General features: G+C 42.1%; 1 protein-coding gene across 3 annotated transcripts in view; it reads left to right on the top strand.

Annotated features, from left to right (window-relative positions):
- Window positions 1-22,782, top strand: part of LOC128666703 (zinc finger MYM-type protein 1) — a 172,738-nt gene that overhangs the window by 18,134 nt on the left and 131,822 nt on the right. For all 3 annotated transcript variants that reach the window (XM_053721444.1, XM_053721443.1, XM_053721442.1), the window contains exons 2-7: window positions 1,731-1,844; window positions 5,116-5,229; window positions 6,183-6,293; window positions 7,116-7,226; window positions 9,833-9,946; window positions 15,273-15,386. In XM_053721444.1, coding sequence (XP_053577419.1) covers window positions 1,736-1,844; window positions 5,116-5,229; window positions 6,183-6,293; window positions 7,116-7,226; window positions 9,833-9,946; window positions 15,273-15,386 — 673 coding nt within the window. In that variant the 5' untranslated portion in view covers window positions 1,731-1,735. The remainder of the gene's footprint in view (window positions 1-1,730; window positions 1,845-5,115; window positions 5,230-6,182; window positions 6,294-7,115; window positions 7,227-9,832; window positions 9,947-15,272; window positions 15,387-22,782) is intronic.

Raw genomic sequence — 22,782 nt, 5'->3', positions numbered from 1 at the left:
GGTACGTGGGTTATGGGTGAGTGTGCACATATATTGTGTGTGAGGTATGTAGGTTACAGGGGAGTGTGCACATATATTGTGTGTGTGAGGTATGTGGGTTACAGGGGAGTGTGCACATATATTGTGTGTGTGTGTGGTACGTTGGTTACAGGTGAGAGAGCACATATATTGGGTGTGAGGTACGTGGGTTTCAGGTGAGTGTGCACATATATTGTGTGTGTGTGTGAGGTATGTGGGTTACAGGTGAGTGCACATATATTGTGTGTGTGAGGTACGTGGGTTATGGGTGAGTGTGCACATATATTGTGTGTGAGGTATGTAGGTTACAGGGGAGTGTGCACATATATTGTGTGTGTGAGGTATGTGGGTTACAGGGGAGTGTGCACATATATTGTGTGTGTGTGTGAGGTACGTTGGTTACAGGTGAGAGAGCACATATATTGGGTGTGAGGTACGTGGGTTTCAGGTGAGTGTGCACATATATTGTGTGTGTGTGTGAGGTATGTGGGTTACAGGTGAGTGCACATATATTGTGTGAGGTATGTGGGTTACAGGTGAGTGTGCACATATATTGTGTGTGAGATACGTGGGTTACAGGTGAGTGTGCACATATATTGTGTGTGAGGTACGTGGGTTACAGGTGAGTGTGCACATATATTGTGTGTGAGGTACGTGGGTTACAGGTGAGTGTGCACATATATTGTATGTGTGTTACAGGTGAGTGTGCACATATATTGTGTGTATGAGGTATGTGGGTTACAGGTGAGTGTGCACATATATTGTGTATGAGGTATGTGGTTTACAGGTGAGTGTGCACATATATTGTGTGTGAGGTACGTGGGTTACAGGTGAGTGTGCGCGTATATTGTGTGTGAGGTACGTGGGTTACAGGTGAGTGTGCACATATATTGTATGTGTGTTACAGGTGAGTGTGCACATATATTGTGTGTATGAGGTATGTGGGTTACAGGTGAGTGTGCACATATATTGTGTATGAGGTATGTGGGTTACAGGTGAGTGTGCACATATATTGTGTGTGAGGTACGTGGGTTACAGGTGAGTGTGCGCGTATATTGTGTGTGAGGTACGTGGGTTACAGGTGAGGGTGCACACATAGTGTGTGTGTGTGAGGTACGTGGGTTACATGTGAGTGTGCACATATATTGTGTGTGTTAGGTACGTGAGTTTCAGGTGAGTGTTCACATATATTGTGTGTGAGGTACGTGGGTACAGGTGAGTGCACATATATTGTGTGAAGTTTGTGGGTTACAGGTGAGTGTGCACGTATATTGTGTGTGAGGTACGTGAGTTACAGGTGAGTGTGCACATATATTGTGTGTGAGGTACGTGGGTTACAGGTGAGTGTGCACATATATTGTGTGTGAGGTACGTGGGTTACAGGTGAGTGTGCACATATATTGTGTGTGAGGTACGTGGGTTACAGGTGAGTGTGCACATATATTGTGTGTGAGGTACGTGGGTTACAGGTGAGTGTGCACATATATTGTGTGTGAGGTACGTGGGTTACAGGTGAGTGTGCACATATATGGTTTGTGAGGTACTTGGGTTACAGGTGAGTGTACATAAGTGCGAAACTAAATAATTATCTCATGCGCACATAGTAATTTCTGGGTGACCACATGATTTTATTTATATACAAGGAGAGAGAATAATGCCTCCCACAAGCACTACAAACTACTTACACATACACGTGTATTCTCACTGTACAGGCCTTATGGATGTGATGCCTTCAGATGACTCCGCAGTAGGGCGCGGAGGAAAACCGGATGTGTGTGATCAGGTGAAGACTGTGGAGGATCAAGTTCCTATGAATACAGTTACAGGTAAATAGCGCCTATTAAGTAAATGTCAGATTCTGTGATGTTGGCATTTTGTCTCTTGTAAATAAGTGTGTGTGAGGTACGTGTGTTACAGGTGAGTGTGCACATATATTGTGTGAGGTACGTGTGTTACAGGTGAGTGTGCACATATATTGTGTGTGTGTGAGGTACATGGGTTAGAGGTGAGTGTGCACATATATTGTGTGTGAGGTATGTTGGTTACAGGTGAGTGTGCACATATATTGTGTGTGAAGTACGTGGGTTACAGGTGAGTGCACATATATTGTGTGTGAGAGGTATGTGGGTTACAGGTGAATGTGCACATATAGTGTGTGTTAGGTACGTGGGTTACAGGTGAGTGTGTGTGAGGTACGTCGGTTACAGGTGAGTGTGCGTGAGGTACGTGAGTTACAGGTGAGTGTGCACATATATTCTGTGTGAGAGGTATGTGGGTTACAGGTGAATGTGCACATATATTGTGTGTGAGGTATGTGGGTTACAGGTGAGTGTGAACATATTGTGTGAGGTACGTAGGTTACAGGTGAGTGTGCACATATATTCTGTGAGAGGTATGTGGGTTACAGGTGAATGTGCACATATATTGTGTGTGTGAGGTACGTGGGTTACAGGTGAGTGTGCACATATATTCTGTGTGAGAGGTATGTGGGTTACAGGTGAATGTGCACATATATTGTGTGAGAGGTATGTGGGTTACAGGTGAGTGTGCACATATATTGTGTGTGTGAGGTATGTGGGTTACAGGTGAGTGTGCACATATATTGTGTTTGAGGTACGTGGGTTACAGGTGAGTGTGCACATATATTGTGTGTGAGGTACGTGGGTTACAGGTGAGTGTGAATGTAGAGTGTGATTAGGGATACTACACTTTTGCTCTCCTAGCTTATCCCAAAATAGAGTGTGCTAACCTCATAAAGTACACTCTTAGTTCAGAAAAAAGTGTGGGAGAGGGATAGCGCTAATGAATAGCTGAGAGCCAAAATATCTGATAAAAACTCATATGAGATAGTACATCAGTGGTATGAAAAAAAGTGAAAAGAACGTGGAAAAAAAATATGTTGATATAAATATATATAGTGTAAAAAAGATCCAATTAAAATTAGCGTATCTAAGTTGCCAAAAAAGGGGATTGAATATATGTGTTCAAATGAATCAATATTTATTATAACAATGTAAATTACATATTAAAATAGATTCTAACAAATGACTCCTAAAAAAGATGCCGGCATCAGTAAAAGATATATATATATATATATATATATATATATATATATATATATATATATATATATATATATATATATATAACAATCTATATGACCTAAAGAATGTGCGATGAGTTAATCTGAATACATATATAAAATCTACAATATTAAAATCTGCAATTTGATTCTGATTAAATTATAATTGAGTAGCTATCTAAACTTCTAAAATTCTAAACTGAATTATTAGCAGCATATATAACTAAACAGAATTTGTAGCAGCATATATAACTAAAAAGTCTATTATAAAGTGCTTAATAGCAATGTTCCCAAAATGGAGCTGATCCGTGGGTGATATTGTTACCAGTATAATCTCCTTAGAGGGTAATGTTACCAGTGTGTCAATCCAAAGACAGGGTAAAGCGGTTTGATGTAAAAAGTAACTTTTTTCCTTCTGTGTGGCTTTACTCCGTTTTGTAGCTTGTTCTTAGCTTGTGTTTGTCCGTCCTCCGCAGCGGGTGTCCAGCGTGTGGAAATGATCCCAGAGAAATCAAGTTCCGGGTTATAGTTCAGGTGAAATTTCCCAATGGTAAAGTGCCGTTGTGCAATGTTTAAGCCTATGAATAATAGACCTTTAAAAGCACTCTGGGTTCGTTTTTCGTGGGTCCTGGGGCAGGGATTACACATGCAGAGACGGCTCACCTGTGATTAGTGACCGCTCAATGTACCTGTCCTATCCACCAACGATACCTCAGCTAGTGAAGAGATATAAAGTGTATCAAGGTTTAGTAAGCAAATTCTATGCGTTTCAGCCTCCAGGGGCCTTTATCAAGGTGAGTGTGCATACAGGTGAGTGTGCATACATATTGTGTGTGAGGTACGTGGGTTACAGGTGAGTGTGCACATATATTGTGTGTGTGAGGTACGTGGGTTACAGGTGAGTGTGCACATATATTGTGTGTGAGGTACGTGGGTTACAGGTGAGTGTGCACATATATTGTGTGTGAGAGGTATGTGGGTTACAGGTGAGTGTGCACATATATTGTGTGTGTGAGGTATGTGGGTTACAGGTGAGTGTGCACATATATTGTGTGTGAGGTACGTGGGTTACAAGTGAGTGTTCACATATATTGTGTGTGAGGTACGTGGGTTACAGGTGAGTGTGCACATATATTGTGTGTGAGGTTTGTGGGTTATAGGGGAGTGTGCACATATATTGTGTGTGAGGTACGTGGGTTACAGGTGAGTGTGCACATATATTGTGTGTGTGAGGTACGTGGGTTACAGGTGAGTGTGCACATATATTGTGTGTGTGAGGTACGTGGGTTACAGGTGAGTGAGCACGTATATTGTGTATGAGGTATGTGGGTTACAGGTGAGTGTGCACATATATTGTGTGTGAGGTACGTGGGTTACAGGTGAGTGTGCGCGTATATTGTGTGTGAGGTACGTGGGTTACAAGTGAGTGTGCACATATATTGTGTGTGAGGTACGTGGGTTACAGGTGAGGGTGCACACATAGTGTGTGTGTGAGGTACGTGGGTTACAGGTGAGTGTGCACATATATTGTGTGTGTGAGGTACGTGGGTTACAGGTGAGTGTGCACATATATTGTGTGTGAGGTACGTGGGTTACAGGTGAGGGTGCACACATAGTGTGTGTGTGAGGTACGTGGGTTACAGGTGAGTGCACATATATTGTGTGTGTTAGGTACGTGAGTTACAGGTGAGTGTTCACATATATTGTGTGTGAGGTACGTGGGTTACAGGTGAGTGTGAACATATATTGTGTGTGAGGTACGTGGGTTACAGGTGAGTGTGCACATATGTTGTGTGTGAGGTACATAGGTTACAGGTGAGTGTGCACATATATGGTTTGTGAGGTACTTGGGTTACAGGTGAGTGTACATAAGTGCGAAACTAAATAATTATCTCATGCGCACATAGTAATTTCTGGGTGACCACATGATTTTATTTATATATAAGGAGAGAGAATAATGCCTCCCACCAGCACTACAAACTACTTACACATACACGTGTATTCTCACTGTACAGGCCTTAGGGATGTGATGCCTTCAGATGACTCCGCAGTAGGGCACGGAGGAAAACCGGATGTGTGTGATCAGGTGAAGACTTTGGAGGATCAAGTTCCTATGAATACAGTTACAGGTAAATAGCGCCTATTAAGTAAATGTCAGATTCTGTGATGTTGGCATTTTGTCTCTTGTAAATAAGTGTGTGTGAGGTACGTGTGTTACAGGTGAGTGTGCACATATATTGTGTGAGGTACGTGTGTTACAGGTGAGTGTGCACATATATTGTGTGTGTGAGGTACGTGGGTTACAGGTGAGTGTGCACATATATTGTGTGTGTGAGGTACGTGGGTTACAGGTGAGTATGCACATATATTGTGTGTGAGGTACGTGGGTTACAGGTGAGTATGCACATATATTGTGTGTGAGGTACGTGGGTTACAGGTGAGTGTGCACATATATTGTGTGTGAGGTACGTGGGTTACAGGTGAGTGTGCACATATATTGTGTGAGGTACGTGGGTTACAGGTGAGTGTGCACATATATTGTGTGTGTGTGTGTGAGGTACGTGGGTTACAGGTGAGTGTGCACATATATTGTGTGTGTGAGGTACGTGGGTTACAGGTGAGTGAGCACGTATATTGTGTGTGATGTACGTGGGTTACAGGTGAGTGTGCACATATATTGTGTGTGTGTGTGTGAGGTACGTGGGTTACAGGTGAGTGTGCACATATATTGTGTGTATGAGGTACGTAGGTTACAGGTGAGGGTGCACATATATTGTGTGTGAGGTATGTAGGTTACAGGTGAGTGCACATATATTGTGTGTGAGGTACGTGGGTTACAGGTGAGTGAGCACATATATTGTGTGTGAGGTACGTGGGTTTCAGGTGAGTTGCACATATATTGTGTGTGTTGTACATGGGTTACAGGGGAGGAGTGGACATAAGTGGGGAAACTAATTAACTTGTATGCACATAGTAATTTCTGGGTGACCACATGATTTTATTTATATATAAGGAGAGCTATTGATGCATCCCACGGACAGTACAAACAACTTACACATACACGTGTATTCTCACTGTACAGGCCGTATGGATGTGACGCCTTCAGATAGCTCAGCGGTTGAGCACGGAGAACCTGATGTGGGTGACAAGGTGAAGACCGTGGAGCATCAAGTTCCTATGAATATGGCTACAGGTGATTAGCACTTATTAAGTTAATGTCAGATTCTGTGAAGGTGACATTTTGTCTCTTGTGAATAAGTGTGTGTGAGGTACGTAGGTTACAGGTGAGTGTGCACATATATTGTGTGTGAGGTACGTGGGTTACAGGTGAGTGAGCACGTATATTGTGTGTGATGTACGTGGGTTACAGGTGAGTGTGCACATATATTGTGTGTGAGGTACGTGGGTTACAGGTGAGTGTGCACATATATTGTGTGAGGTACGTGGGTTACAGGTGAGTGTGCACATATATTGTGTGTGTGTGTGTGAGGTACGTGGGTTACAGGTGAGTGTGCACATATATTGTGTGTGTGAGGTACGTGGGTTACAGGTGAGTGAGCACGTATATTGTGTGTGATGTACGTGGGTTACAGGTGAGTGTGCACATATATTGTGTGTGTGTGTGTGAGGTACGTGGGTTACAGGTGAGTGTGCACATATATTGTGTGTATGAGGTACGTAGGTTACAGGTGAGGGTGCACATATATTGTGTGTGAGGTATGTAGGTTACAGGTGAGTGCACATATATTGTGTGTGAGGTACGTGGGTTACAGGTGAGTGAGCACATATATTGTGTGTGAGGTACGTGGGTTTCAGGTGAGTTGCACATATATTGTGTGTGTTGTACATGGGTTACAGGGGAGGAGTGGACATAAGTGGGGAAACTAATTAACTTGTATGCACATAGTAATTTCTGGGTGACCACATGATTTTATTTATATATAAGGAGAGCTATTGATGCATCCCACGGACAGTACAAACAACTTACACATACACGTGTATTCTCACTGTACAGGCCGTATGGATGTGACGCCTTCAGATAGCTCAGCGGTTGAGCACGGAGAACCTGATGTGGGTGACAAGGTGAAGACCGTGGAGCATCAAGTTCCTATGAATATGGCTACAGGTGATTAGCACTTATTAAGTTAATGTCAGATTCTGTGAAGGTGACATTTTGTCTCTTGTGAATAAGTGTGTGTGAGGTACGTAGGTTACAGGTGAGTGTGCACATATATTGTGTGTGAGGTACGTGGGTTACAGGTGAGTGCGCACATATATTGTGTGTGTGAGGTACGTGGGTTACAGGTGAGTGTGCACATATATTGTGTGTGTGAGGTACGTGGGTTACAGGTGAGTGTGCACATATATTGTGTGTGAGGTACATGGGTTACAGGTGAATGTGCACATATATTGTGTGAGAGGTATGTAGGTTACAGGTGAATGTGCACATATATAGTGTGTGTGAGGTATGTGGGTTACAGGTGAGTGTGCACATACATTGTGTGTGAGGTATGTGGGTTACAGGTGAGTGTGCACATATATTGTGTGAGGTATGTGGGTTACAGGGGAGTGTGCACATATATTGTGTGAGGTATGTGGGTTACAGGTGAGTGTGCACGTATATTGTGTGTGAGGTACGTGGGTTACAGGGGAGTGTGCACATATATTGTGTGTGAGGTACGTGGGTTACAGGTGAGTGTGCACATATATTGTGTGTGAGGTACGTGGGTTACAGGTGAGTGTGCATACATATTGTGTGTGAGGTACGTGGGTTACAGGTGAGTGTGCACATATATTGTGTGTGAGGTACGTGGGTTACAGGTGAGTGTGCACATATATTGTGTGTGAGGTACGTGGGTTACAGGTGAGTGTGCACATTTATTGTGTGTGAGGTACGTGGGTTACAGGTGAGTGCACATATATTGTGTGTGAGGTACGTAGGTTACAGGTGAGTGTGCACATATATTGTGTGTGAGAGGTATGTGGGTTACAGGTGAGTGTGCACATATATTGTGTGTGAGGTACGTGGGTTACAGGTGAGTGTGCACATATATTGTGTGTGAGGTACGTGGGTTACAGGTGAGTGTGCATACATATTGTGTGTGAGGTACGTGGGTTACAGGTGAGTGTGCACATATATTGTGTGTGAGGTACGTGGGTTACAGGTGAGTGTGCACATATATTGTGTGTGAGGTACGTGGGTTACAGGTGAGTGTGCACATTTATTGTGTGTGAGGTACGTGGGTTACAGGTGAGTGCACATATATTGTGTGTGAGAGGTATGTGGGTTACAGGTGAGTGTGCACATATATTGTGTGTGTGAGGTACGTGGGTTACAGGTGAGTGTGCACATATATTGTGTGTGAGGTATGTGGGTTACAGGTGAGTGTGCGCGTATATTGTGTGTGAGGTACATGGGTTACAGGTGAGTGTGCACATGTATTGTGTGTGAGGTACGTGGGTTACAGGTGAGTGCACATATATTGTGTGTGAGAGGTATGTGGGTTACAGGTGAGTGTGCACATATATTGTGTGTGAGGTATGTGGGTTACAGGTGAGTCTGCACATATATTGTGTGTGTGTGAGGTATGTGGGTTACAGGTGAGTGTGCATATATATTGTGTGTGAGGTACTTGGGTTACAGGTGAGTGTGCACATATATTGTGTGTGTGTGTGTGTGTGTGAGGTATGTGGGTTACAGGTGAGTGTGCGCGTATATTGTGTGTGTGAGTTACATGGGTTACAAGTGAGTGTGCACATATATTGTGTGTGAGGTACGTGGGTTATAGGGGAGTGTGCACACATAGTGTGTGTTTGAGGTACGTGGGTTACATGTGAGTGTGCACATATATTGTGTGTGTTAGGTACGTGAGTTACAGGTGAGTGTTCACATATATTGTGTGTGTGAGGTACGTGGGTTACAGGTGAGTGAGCACGTATATTGTGTATGAGGTATGTGGGTTACAGGTGAGTGTGCACATATATTGTGTGTGAGGTACGTGGGTTACAGGTGAGTGTGCGCGTATATTGTGTGTGAGGTACGTGGGTTACAAGTGAGTGTGCACATATATTGTGTGTGAGGTACGTGGGTTACAGGTGAGGGTGCACACATAGTGTGTGTGTGAGGTACGTGGGTTACAGGTGAGTGTGCACATATATTGTGTGTGTTAGGTACGTGAGTTACAGGTGAGTGTTCACATATATTGTGTGTGAGGTACGTGGGTTACAGGTGAGTGTGCACATATATTGTGTGTGAGGTACGTGGGTTACAGGTGAGTGTGCACATATGTTGTGTGTGAGGTACATAGGTTACAGGTGAGTGTGCACATATATGGTTTGTGAGGTACTTGGGTTACAGGTGAGTGTGCACATATATTGTGTGTGTTAGGTACGTGGGTTACAGGTGAGTGTGCACATATATTGTGTGTGAGGTACGTGGGTTACAGGTGAGTGTGCACATATATTGTGTGTGAGGTACGTGGGTTACAGGTGAGTGTGCACATATATTGTGTGTGAGGTACGTGGGTTACAGGTGAGTGTGCACATATATGGTTTGTGAGGTACTTGGGTTACAGGTGAGTGTACATAAGTGTGAAACTAAATAATTATCTCATGCGCACATAGTAATTTCTGGGTGACCACATGATTTTATTTATATACAAGGAGAGAGAATAATGCCTCCCACAAGCACTACAAACTACTTACACATACACGTGTATTCTCACTGTACAGGCCTTATGGATGTGATGCCTTCAGATGACTCCGCAGTAGGGCACGGAGGAAAACCGGATGTGTGTGATCAGGTGAAGACTGTGGAGGATCAAGTTCCTATGAATACAGTTACAGGTAAATAGCGCCTATTAAGTAAATGTCAGATTCTGTGATGTTGGCATTTTGTCTCTTGTAAATAAGTGTGTGTGAGGTACGTGTGTTACAGGTGAGTGTGCACATATATTGTGTGAGGTACGTGTGTTACAGGTGAGTGTGCACATATATTGTGTGTGTGAGGTACGTGGGTTACAGGTGAGTATGCACATATATTGTGTGTGAGGTACGTGGGTTACAGGTGAGTGTGCACATATATTGTGTGAGGTACGTGGGTTACAGGTGAGTGTGCACATATATTGTGTGTGTGTGAGGTACGTGGGTTACAGGTGAGTGTGCACATATATTGTGTGTTAGGTACGTGGGTTACAGGTGAGTGTGCACATATATTGTGTGTTAGGTACGTGGGTTACAGGTGAGTGTGCACATATATTGTGTGTTAGGTACGTGGGTTACAGGTAAGTGTGCACATATATTGTGTGTGAGGTACGTGGGTTACAGGTGAGTGTGCACATATATTGTGTGTGAGGTACGTGGGTTACAGGTGAGTGTGCACATATATTGTGTGTGAGGTATGTAGGTTACAGGTGAGTGTGCACATATATTGTGTGTGAGGTACATGGGTTACAGGTGAGTGTGCACATATATTGTGAGAGGTACGTGGGTTACAGGTGAGTGTGCACAACTATTGTATGAGACATACGTGGGTTACAGGTGAGTGTGCACATATATTGTGTGTGTGTAAGGTACGTGGGTTACAGGTGAGTGTGCACATATATTGTGTGTGAGGTATGTGGGTTACTGGTGAGTGTGCACATATATTGTGTGTGTGAGGTACGTGGGTTAGAGGTGAGTGTGCACATATATTGTGTGTGAGGTACGTGGGTTACAGGTGAGTGTGCACATATATTGTGTGTGAGAGGTATGTGGGTTACAGGTGAATGTGCACATATAGTGTGTGTGAGGTACGTGGGTTACAGGTGAGTGCGTGTGAGGTACGTGGGTTACAGGTGAGTCTGCACATATAGTGTGTGTGTGTGAGGTACGTGGGTTACAGGTGAGTGTGCACATATATTGTGTGTGAAGTACGTGGGTTACAGGTGAGTGTGCACATGTATTGTGTGTGAGGTACGTGGGTTACAGGTGAGTGCACATATATTGTGTGTGTGAGGTACATAGGTTACAGGTGAGTGTGCACATATATTGTGTGTGAGTTACGTGGGTTACAGGTGAATGTGCACCTATATTGTGTGTAAGGTACGTGGGTTACAGGTGAATGTGCACCTATATTGTGTGTGGGGTACGTGGGTTACAAATGAGTGTGCACATATATTGTGTGTGAGGTACGTGGGTTACAGGTGAGTGTGCACATGTATTGTGTGAGAGGTATGTGGGTTACAGGTGAGTGCACATATATTGTGTGTGTGAGGTACATAGGTTACAGGTGAGTGTGCACATATATTGTGTGTGAGGTATGTGGGTTACAGGTGAGTGTGCACATATATTGTGTGTAAGGTACGTGGGTTACAGGTGAATGTGCACCTATATTGTGTGTGGGGTACGTGGGTTACAAATGAGTGTGCACATATATTGTGTGTGAGGTACGTGGGTTACAGGTGAGTGTGCACATGTATTGTGTGAGAGGTATGTGGGTTACAGGTGAGTGCACATATATTGTGTGTGTGAGGTACATAGGTTACAGGTGAGTGTGCACATATATTGTGTGTGAGGTACATGGGTTACAGGTGAGTGTTCACATATATTGTGTGTGAGGTACATGGGTTACAGGTGAGTGTGCACATATATTGTGTGTAAGGTACGTGGGTTACAGGTGAATGTGCACCTATATTGTGTGTGGGGTACGTGGGTTACAAATGAGTGTGCACATATATTGTGTGAGGTACGTGGGTTACAGGTGAGTGTGCACATATATTGTTTGTGAGGTACGTGGGTTACATGTGAGTGTGCACATATATTGTGTGTGGGGTACGTGGGTTACAGGTGAGTGCACATATATTGTGTGTGAGGTATGGGGGTTACAGGTGAGTATGCACATATATTGTGTGTGAGGTACGTGGGTTACAGGTGAGTGTGCACATATATTGTGTGTGAGGTACATAGGTTACAGGTGATTGTGCACATATATTGTGTGTGAGGTACGTGGGTTACAGGTGAGTGTGCACATATATTGTGAGAGGTACGTGGGTTACAGGTGAGTGTATAGTGTGAGAAAGGGGGGTGGGATAAGCGCTCTATATGGGAGCTCACCGGATAAAAATGTGTGATGTAATATATTCTATTATTTTAAAGAGATTGAAGCCATGTGATATATAAAAGGTTTTAATAAAAAATGTATATTAGTCATATGTGAATATCGTAGTAATGAATACCGTAATATACACTGTACACAAATAGTTAAAAATACATATATGATGCCGGCATCGACTGAGTTAAAATATAGCTAAGAATTAAGCCATATACATGCAGAGATATATATAAAATAGCAGTATATTGATTAACAAAAAACAGTATGGCTGCAGAGAGCTAATAATTTCTAACCGCTCTTATGTCTGGAGCAAATATCAAGTGAGTCCAATCTGTTAGCCGTTAGAAGCAGCTATGAGAAAACAAGCCGTGAGCTGTGTGCGTCACGTCACCTGACTAAACAAAGTCCTCCAATCCTGTGAGCCAAAAGTGGATACAAATTTAAAACAAGAGAGTCTCAGTAGGAAATAGACACTTTGTGTCACTAATAATACTTGCAAGTGTCCAAAGGTTTTCTTTGAAGTCAGTGATGATGAATTTTCAGCTGTTCAAAACAGCGCGATGTAGATCCGTCTTTCTCCCTTTTAGTAGATGATTCTTTGTCCAAAGTAGGTTCCGGCTTGTATAGTATCCGCTGTATTTTGTGAATGATTTTTCTATACAGCAGAGAATTCTTACTATAATGCAAACACAATGCAATAGATGGGCACACAGGAATTACTCATACATCTACCTCAATGCTTTCAGGGAGGTAGTAATGAACCTGTTTTTTGTGCCGTGAGAGGAAAAAGTTGTAAATCAGCACTGAGAAAAGGTTACACACAGGGATTATTCATATCTCTCTCTCTATATTTATCATAGAGGTCGAAATTAACCTGTGAGTTGTAACATATGACAATCAGTGTGAATAAGTATGTAGTAAATTTGCTTACTTTTACTATAGAGAGAGATATATGAATAATCCCTGTGTGTAACCTTTTCTCAGTGCTGATTTACAACTTTTTCCTCTCACGGCACAAAAAACAGGTTCATTTCTACCTCCCTGAAAGCATTGAGGTAGATGTATGAGTAATTTCTGTGTGCCCATCTATTGCATTGTGTTTGCATTATAGTAAGAATTCTCTGCTGTATAGAAAAATCATTCACAAAATACAGCGGATACTATACAAGCCGGAACCTACTTTGGACAAAGAATCATCTACTAAAAGGGAGAAAGACGGATCTACATCGCGCTGTTTTGAACAGCTGAAAATTCATCATCACTGACTTCAAAGAAAACCTTTGGACACTTGCAAGTATTATTAGTGACACAAAGTGTCTATTTCCTACTGAGACTCTCTTGTTTTAAATTTGTATCCACTTTTGGCTCACAGGATTGGAGGACTTTGTTTAGTCAGGTGACGTGACGCACACAGCTCACGGCTTGTTTTCTCATAGCTGCTTCTAACGGCTAACAGATTGGTCTCACTCAATATTTGCTCCAGACATAAGAGCGGTTTGAAATTATTAGCTCTCTGCAGCCATACTGTTTTTTGTTAATCAATATACTGCTATTTTATATACTGTATATCTCTGCATGTATATGGCTTAATTCTTAGCTATATTTTAACTCAGTCGATGCCGGCATCATATATGTATTTTTAACTATTTGTGTACAGTGTATATTACGGTATTCATTACTACGATATTCACATATGACTAATATACATTTTTTATTAAAACCTTTTATATAATCACTTGACTTCAATCTCTTTAAAATAATAGAATATATTACATCACACATTTTTATCCGGTGAGCTCCCATATAGAGCGCTTATCCCACCCCCCTTTCTCATACTATGCACCTATAGTCAGTATATGGAGATTTACTAGACTACTAAGGGATTTAAGCTTACACCGTTTCTATAGCACTCGCACCACATCTTTTACTTTACAGGTGAGTGTGCACATATATTGTGTGTGTGAGGTACGTGGGTTAAAGGTGAGTGTGCACATATATTGTATGTGAGGTATGTGGGTTACAGGGGAGTGTGCACATATATTGTGTGTGTGAAGTATGTGGGTTACAGGTAAGTGTGCATATATATTGTGTGTGTGAGGTACGTGGGTTACAGGTGAGTGTGCACGTATATTGTGTGTGGGTTACAGGTGAGTGTGCACGTATATTGTGTGTGAGGTACGTGGGTTACAAGTGAGTGTTCACATATATTGTGTGTGAGGTACGTGGGTTACAGGTGAGTGTTCACATATATTGTGTGTGAAGTACGTGGGTTACATGTGAGTGTGCACATATATTGTGTGTGTTAGGTACGTGAGTTACAGGTGAGTGTTCACATATATTGTGTGTGAGGTACGTGGGTTACAGGTGAGTGTGCAGATATATTGTGTGTGTTCGGTACGTGAGTTACAGGTGAGTGTTCACATATTTTGTGTGTGAGGTACGTGGGTTACATGTGAGTGTTCACATATTTTGTGTGTGAGGTACGTGGGTTACAGGTGAGTGTTCACATATATTGTGTGTGAGGTACGTGGGTTACAGGTGAGTGTGCACATATATTGTGTGTGAGGTACGTGGGTTACAGGTGAGTGTGCACATATATTGTGTGTGAGGTACGTGGGTTACAGGTGAGTGTGCACATATATTGTGTGTGAGGTACGTGGGTTACAGGTGAGTGTGCACATATATTGTGTGTGAGGTACATTGGTTACAGGTGAGTGTGCAGATATATTGTGTGTGAGGTACTTGGGTTACAGGTGAGTGTGCACATATATTGTGTGTGAGGTACGTGGGTTACAGGTGAGTGTGCACATATATTGTGTGTGAGGTACGTGGGTTACAGGTGAGTGTGCACATATATTGTGTTTAGGTACATTGGTTACAGGTGAGTGTGCAGATATATTGTGTGTGAGGTACTTGGGTTACAGGTGAGTGTACTTAAGTGTGAAACTAAATAATTATCTCATGCGCACATAGTAATTTCTGGGTGACCACATGATATGATTTATATATAAGGAGAGAGAATAATGCCTCCCACAAGCACTGCAAACGACTTACACATACACGTGTATTCTCACTGTACAGGCCTTATGGATGTGACGCCTTCAGATGACTCCGCAGTAGGGCACGGAGGAAAACCGGATGTGTGTGATCAGGTGAAGACTGTGGAGGATCAAGTTCCTATGAATACAGCTACAGGTAAATAGCGCCTATTAAGTAAATGTCAGATTCTGTGATGTTGGCATTTTGTCTCTTGTAAATAAGTGTGTGTGAGGTACGTGTGTTACAGGTGAGTGTGCACTTATATTGTGTGTGTGTGTGTGTGGTACGTGTGTTACAGGTGAGTGTGCACATATATTGTGTGATGTACGTGGGTTACAGGTGAGTGTGCACATATATTGTGTGTGAGGTACGTGGGTTACAGGTGAGTGTGCACATATATTGTGTGTGAGGTACGTGGGTTACAGGTGAGTGTGCACATATATTGTGTGTGAGGTACGTGGGTTACAGGTGAGTGTGCACATATATTGTGTGTGAGGTACGTGGGTTACAGGTGAGTGTGCACATATATTGTGTGTGAGAGGTACGTGGGTTACAGGTGAGTGTGCACATATATTGTGTGTGAGAGGTACGTGGGTTACAGGTGAGTGTGCACATATATTGTGTGTGAGAGGTATGTGGGTTACAGGTGAGTGTGCACATATATTGTGTGTGAGAGGTATGTGGGTTACAGGTGAGTGCGCACATATATTGTGTGTGAGAGGTATGTGGGTTACAGGTGAGTGTGCACATATATTGTGTGTGAGAGGTATGTGGGTTACAGGTGAATGTGCACATATATTGTGTGTGAGGTATGTGGGTTACAGGTGAGTCTGCACATATATTGTGTGTGAGGTATGTAAGTTACAGGTGAGTCTGCACATATATTGTGTGTGAGAGGTATGTGGGTTACAGGTGAGTGTGCACATATATTGTGTGTGAGAGGTATGTGGGTTACAGGTGAATGTGCACATATATTGTGTGTGAGGTATGTGGGTTACAGGTGAGTCTGCACCAGGGACGTGCAGTCATAGGAGGCAGGGGAGGCACTGCTTCCCCTGTCATATGGGGCCAAAGTTTAGTTAAATTAATTTTAATTAAGAAAAAATTGTAAAAAATAAATAAAAAAATTACAATTTTTTCCAACCCATGTAATGCTATGGAGAGGCATCATACAGGACTGCATCTCTCCATAGCAAAACATGGTTACATTTCTTCAATAGCAGCAGCACCACCCACTGGTGGTAACTTAAAACTACCTGAAGCAAAAATAATGACCAATAGGAGGCATCCCTCATTATGCCTCTTAGCGAGAGAGCCAATCAGAGAAGTAAAAACTCATTTTTGGCATTATTAGTTATGCAGGATGCAGGGCTGGCCCTGTCTGATGTTCACTGACTTCCTGTTACTGTTATCCAGTCTGGGACCCTCCCACTAGCACAGGCTTCACTAGAAACAAGAGGGGAGAATAAGGACTGCAGGAAGAAGTGCACAGTAAGGGGTAGGGTTTATAGCTTTCTTCATTCTGTTAAATGATAGTGTTAATATTAATACTTTTAATGTGATCTGTAAGCTTTCTACTTATTAACAATTTTGACTGTTGTGACTGAGGAGTGCTGGTAATAATAGCTTCCCACATTTTGCTTGCAGTTTATTTTAACTTTTTATTGTGAATATTTTGTTTTTAATGTGATCTGGCAATTTGCTGCTTTTTAACAAGTTAACAACATTGACTGCAGAGCCTGCTTTATTACTACAGCTCTCAGTAAGTATTGTGTTGTCACTAGCTGGTGCCCTTGTGCAAAAAGGGAAATGCTAGTGCCTTTTTTATGCAGGAACCTCTCCTGGTCTGTATAATAAATGCTTTATTACTACAGCTCTCAGTAAGTATTGTGTTGTCACTAGCTGGTGCCCTTGTGCAAAAAAGGAAATGCTAGTGCCTTTTTTATGCAGGAACCTCTCCTGGTCTGTATAATAAATGCTTTATTACTACAGCTCTCAGTAAGTATTGTGTTGTCACTAGCTGGTGCCCTTGTGCAAAAAAGCAAATGCTAGTGCCTTTTTTATGCAGGAACCTCTCCTGGTCTGCATAATAAATGCTTTATTACTACAGCTCTCAGTAAGTATTGTGTTGTCACTAGTTGGTGCCCTTGTGCAAAAAAGCAAATGCTAGTGCCTTTTTTATGCAGGAACCTCTCCTGGTCTGTATAATAAATGATGCTTTATTACTACAGCTCTCAGTAAGTATTGTGTTGTCACTAGCTGGTGCCCTTGTGCAAAAAAGCAAATGCTAGTGCCTTTTTTATGCAGGAACCTCTCCTGGTCTGTATAATAAACAATGTACATTCCCTCCTGTAAAACAGTCAGTGCTGAGTACACTCCTATGTCACCCAAGATATAAGGTGAGATCTACTGGGTCCAGACACTTCTGAGTATCTTAGTTATGTGCACTGAAAACTAAAGAGAACAAAACTGTGCTGATTTTGTTTCTATGTATGTGGATTAGATAGACTGATTGATTTAAGGTCAGTACTTCACTCTGTCATCCTAGTTGTTTTCATTTAATAAATACACTGTTTTTTACTGCAGTTTCCCATGCTTTTGGGTTTTCTTGTATATAACAGCTCACTTTTTATTGTCTTTCTGTAATATGATGATCTGTCTGTCATTTATTAAAAAATGTTTTTAGTATTAAAAAATTATTTTAGATGATATATTATTAGTGGTTTTCATATTAAATCCACAAGTGAGCTGTGATATCTCTCAGGAAATGTATGGGGGCAGGGAGTCTTACATCTTGCCTGGTATAGTGTGGCATTTAGCTGGCATTCATGTGAGTAGGGGAACTGATTGGCAGATTTAATATGGTATATGATAAGTGGCATAAATGAGGGAAGGGAGTCATGTGGCAGAAAACTATAATAAGTGGTTGTAAAAGGCCCTTAATCTTAATCAAATGTAGTGTATTACTGGCACATAGTAAGTAGGAGCAGGGGGCCACTCCATCTTGTCAAGTACAACTGGCATATAATATTAATAAAACATTTTATTCAACTATTATATATTTAACTCATGTAAAAGTCACGTGGAAGTGTATATGAGTGTGTGTGTGCTTGTCTGTATATATTTGTGGATTAGCCAGCCTCTTAGTGGGTGTTCCTGTGGGTGCTTGTGTATGGGTGAGTGATGATGTATGTGGCTTCTTGTCTGTGCTTTTTGGGTGCCTGTTTGTGTGCATGTGGTGCCTGGTTTTGTGTTAGTTCCTATGTGTATATGGTATCTGATGGTGTCTGTCTGTGTGAGTCTTCTTGTATATCTGAGTGTATATTTCTGTGTGCGATTCTGTATGTGTCTGTTTATGTGTCTGTCACTTTGTGTGTCTGTATGTGTTAGTGCTTCTGTATGTCCGAGTGTGTTTCTGTGTGTATGTGAATCTATGTTTGTGAGTGTGTGTTTCTATGTATGTGTGGGGGGCCCTGATTAATGGTTTTGTAAGGGGCTATATAAGGATGTCAGTAGTATGTTAGGACTGTACATGGATGTCAGCAGTTTTCTGGAAATGTACATGATGTCAGCAGTATGCTAGGGCTATACATTGATGTTAGAAAAAATAAATATATATGTTTTTTTTCCATTAAAATTCTGTTTTTATAGCCTTATTTCTATCATTTCTTAGGTGCTTTGCTTCACTTGTATTTTAACTTTATATATAGAATTGCAAAGTGGGCATGGTTTTAGTACTTGGGCCACTGAATTGTACTTGCCCCCTGGTTCCAAAATTGCCAGTCATCCCCTGCATTTTTGATGCATTAGGGAGTTTCTGGTTTTAACATGTGGTCAGATTGTTTGGAAGCCTTGTTTGTGTGCTTGCAAGTATTTCATCCTGCCTGGGTCAGAATTCAGTCTACACCAAAATCGCTATTATTTAAAAAGATAGATAACGCCTTTATTACCCATTCCCCAGCTTTGCACAATTAACATTGTTATATTAATATACTGTATAACCATTTAATCTCTACATTTCTGACTGTTTAAGCCACTACAGACAGCCTCTTATCACATGCTTTTTTATTAGCTTTTTTACAGCAAGAGACTGCTAATTTATGTGTGTCATATAGATAACATTGTGCTCTCTCCCGTGGAGTTGTGCAGGACACATCGCTGACTGGCTAAAATGCAAGTCAATAGATAATAAATAAATAGCCCTGAGATAAGGGGACTGTCTGCAGAGGCTTAAATACAAGATATTAGATACTATTCTAATCGTCATTGTGTAACCGGCTAATTTAATCGTAAATTTAAGTTACCTATATTAGGTTCATATATGTGCTTCTCAGGCCTATCATAGCCACTGCCTCACTAGCCTCTGAGCTCACTGCACGTCACTGGTCTGCACATATATTGTGTGTGTGTGAGGTACGTGGGTTACAGGTGAGTGTGCACATATATTGTGTGTGATGTACGTGGGTTACAGGTGAGTGTGCACATATATTGTGTGTGAGGTATGTGGGTTACAGGTGAGTGTGCACATATATTGTGTGTGAGGTATGTGGGTTACAGGTGAGTGTGTGTGAGGTACGTGGGTTACAGGTGAGTGTGCACATATATTGTGTGTGTGAGGTACATAGGTTACAGGTGAGTGTGCACATATATTGTGTGTGAGGTACGTGGGTTACAGGTGAGTGTGCACATATATTGTGTGTGAGGTACGTGGGTTACATGTGAGTGTGCACATATATTGTGTGTGGGGTACGTGGGTTATAGGTGAGTGTGCACATATATTGTGTGTGAGGTACATAGGTTACAGGTGAGTGTGCACTTATATTGTGTGTGTGTGTGAGGTACGTGTGTTACAGGTGAGTGTACACATATATTGTGTGTGAGTTACGTGCGTTACAGGTGAGTGTGCACTTATATTGTGTGTGTGAGGTACATAGGTTACAGGTGAGTGTGCACATATATTGTGTGTGAGGTACGTGGGTTACAGGTGAGTGTGCACATATATTGTATGTGAGGTACGTGGGTTATAGGTGAGTGTGCACATATATTGTGTGAGTTACGTGGGTTACAGGTGAGTGTGCACATATATTGTGTGAGGTATGTGGGTTACAGGTGAGTGTGCACATATATTGTGTGTGATGTACGTGCGTTACAGGTGAGTGTGCACATATATTGTGTGTGTGTGTGTGTGTGTGTGTGTGTGTGTGAGGTACGTAGGTTACAGGTGAGTGTGCACATATATTGTGTGTGAGGAAAGTGGGTTACAGGTGAGTGTGCACATATATTGTGTGTGAGGTAAGTGGGTTACAGGTGAGTGTGCACATATATTGTGTGTGAGGTACGTGGGTTACAGGTGAGTGTGCACATATATTGTGTGTTAGGTACGTGGGTTAAAGGTGAGTGTGCACATATATTGTGTGTGAGGTACGTGGGTTAAAGGTGAGTGTGCACATATATTGTGTGTGAGGTACGTGGGTTAAAGGTGAGTGTGCACATATATTGTGTGTGAGGTACGTGGGTTACAGGTGAGTGTGCACATATATTGTGTTTGTGAGGTACGTGTGTTACAGGTGAGTGTGCACATATATTGTGTGAGGTACGTGGGTTACAGGTGAGTGTGCACATATATTGTGTGTGTGTGAGGTACGTGGGTTACAGGTGAGTGTGCACATATATTGTGTGTGAGGTACGTGGGTTACAGGTGAGTGTGCACATATATTGTGTGTGAGAGGTATGTGGGTTACAGGTGAATGTGCACATATATTGTGTGTGAGGTATGTGGGTTACAGGTGAGTCTGCACATATATTGTGTGTGTGAGGTACGTGGGTTACAGGTGAATGTGCACATATATTGTGTGTGAGGTATGTGGGTTACAGGTGAGTCTGCACATATATTGTGTGTGTGAGGTACGTGGGTTACAGGTGAGTGCACATATATTGTGTGTGAGGTACGTGGGTTACAGGTGAGTGTGCACATATATTGTGTGTGAGGTACGTGGGTTACAGGTGAGTGTGCACATATATTGTGTGTGTGAGGTACGTGGGATTCAGGTGAGTGTGCACATATATTGTGTGTGTGAGGTACGTGGGTTACAGGTGAGTGTGCACATATATTGTGTGTGTGTGTGAGGTACGTGGGTTACAGGTGAGTGTGCACATATATTGTGTGTGTGTGAGGTACGTGGGTTACAGGTGAGTGTGCACATATATTGTGTGTGAGAGGTATGTGGGTTACAGGTGAATGTGCACATATATTGTGTGTGAGGTATGTGGGTTACAGGTGAGTCTGCACATATATTGTGTGTGTGTGTGTGTGTGTGAGGTACGTGGGTTACAGGTGAGTGTGCACATATATTGTGTGTGAGGTACGTGGGTTACAGGTGAGTGTGCACATATATTGTGTGTGAGGTACGTGGGTTACAAGTGAGTGTGCACATATATTGTGTGTGAGGTACGTGGGTTACAGGTGAGTGTGCACATATATTGTGTGTGAGGTACATGGGTTACAGGTGAGTGTGCACATATATTGTGTGTAAGGTACGTGGGTTACAGGTGAATGTGCACCTATATTGTGTGTGGGGTACGTGGGTTACAAATGAGTGTGCACATATATTGTGTGAGGTACGTGGGTTACAGGTGAGTGTGCACATATATTGTTTGTGAGGTACGTGGGTTACATGTGAGTGTGCACATATATTGTGTGTGGGGTACGTGGGTTACAGGTGAGTGCACATATATTGTGTGTGAGGTATGGGGGTTACAGGTGAGTATGCACATATATTGTGTGTGAGGTACGTGGGTTACAGGTGAGTGTGCACATATATTGTGTGTGAGGTACATAGGTTACAGGTGATTGTGCACATATATTGTGTGTGAGGTACGTGGGTTACAGGTGAGTGTGCACATATATTGTGAGAGGTACGTGGGTTACAGGTGAGTGTATAGTGTGAGAAAGGGGGGTGGGATAAGCGCTCTATATGGGAGCTCACCGGATAAAAATGTGTGATGTAATATATTCTATTATTTTAAAGAGATTGAAGCCATGTGATATATAAAAGGTTTTAATAAAAAATGTATATTAGTCATATGTGAATATCGTAGTAATGAATACCGTAATATACACTGTACACAAATAGTTAAAAATACATATATGATGCCGGCATCGACTGAGTTAAAATATAGCTAAGAATTAAGCCATATACATGCAGAGATATATATAAAATAGCAGTATATTGATTAACAAAAAACAGTATGGCTGCAGAGAGCTAATAATTTCTAACCGCTCTTATGTCTGGAGCAAATATCAAGTGAGTCCAATCTGTTAGCCGTTAGAAGCAGCTATGAGAAAACAAGCCGTGAGCTGTGTGCGTCACGTCACCTGACTAAACAAAGTCCTCCAATCCTGTGAGCCAAAAGTGGATACAAATTTAAAACAAGAGAGTCTCAGTAGGAAATAGACACTTTGTGTCACTAATAATACTTGCAAGTGTCCAAAGGTTTTCTTTGAAGTCAGTGATGATGAATTTTCAGCTGTTCAAAACAGCGCGATGTAGAT

The sequence above is a fragment of the Bombina bombina genome, chromosome 7 (assembly GCF_027579735.1).
Source record: "Bombina bombina isolate aBomBom1 chromosome 7, aBomBom1.pri, whole genome shotgun sequence".
Classification (NCBI taxonomy): Eukaryota; Metazoa; Chordata; class Amphibia; order Anura; family Bombinatoridae; genus Bombina; species Bombina bombina.
The sequence above is the reverse complement of the archived record's forward strand: the minus strand, read 5'-3'. Positions and strand labels throughout refer to the sequence as shown.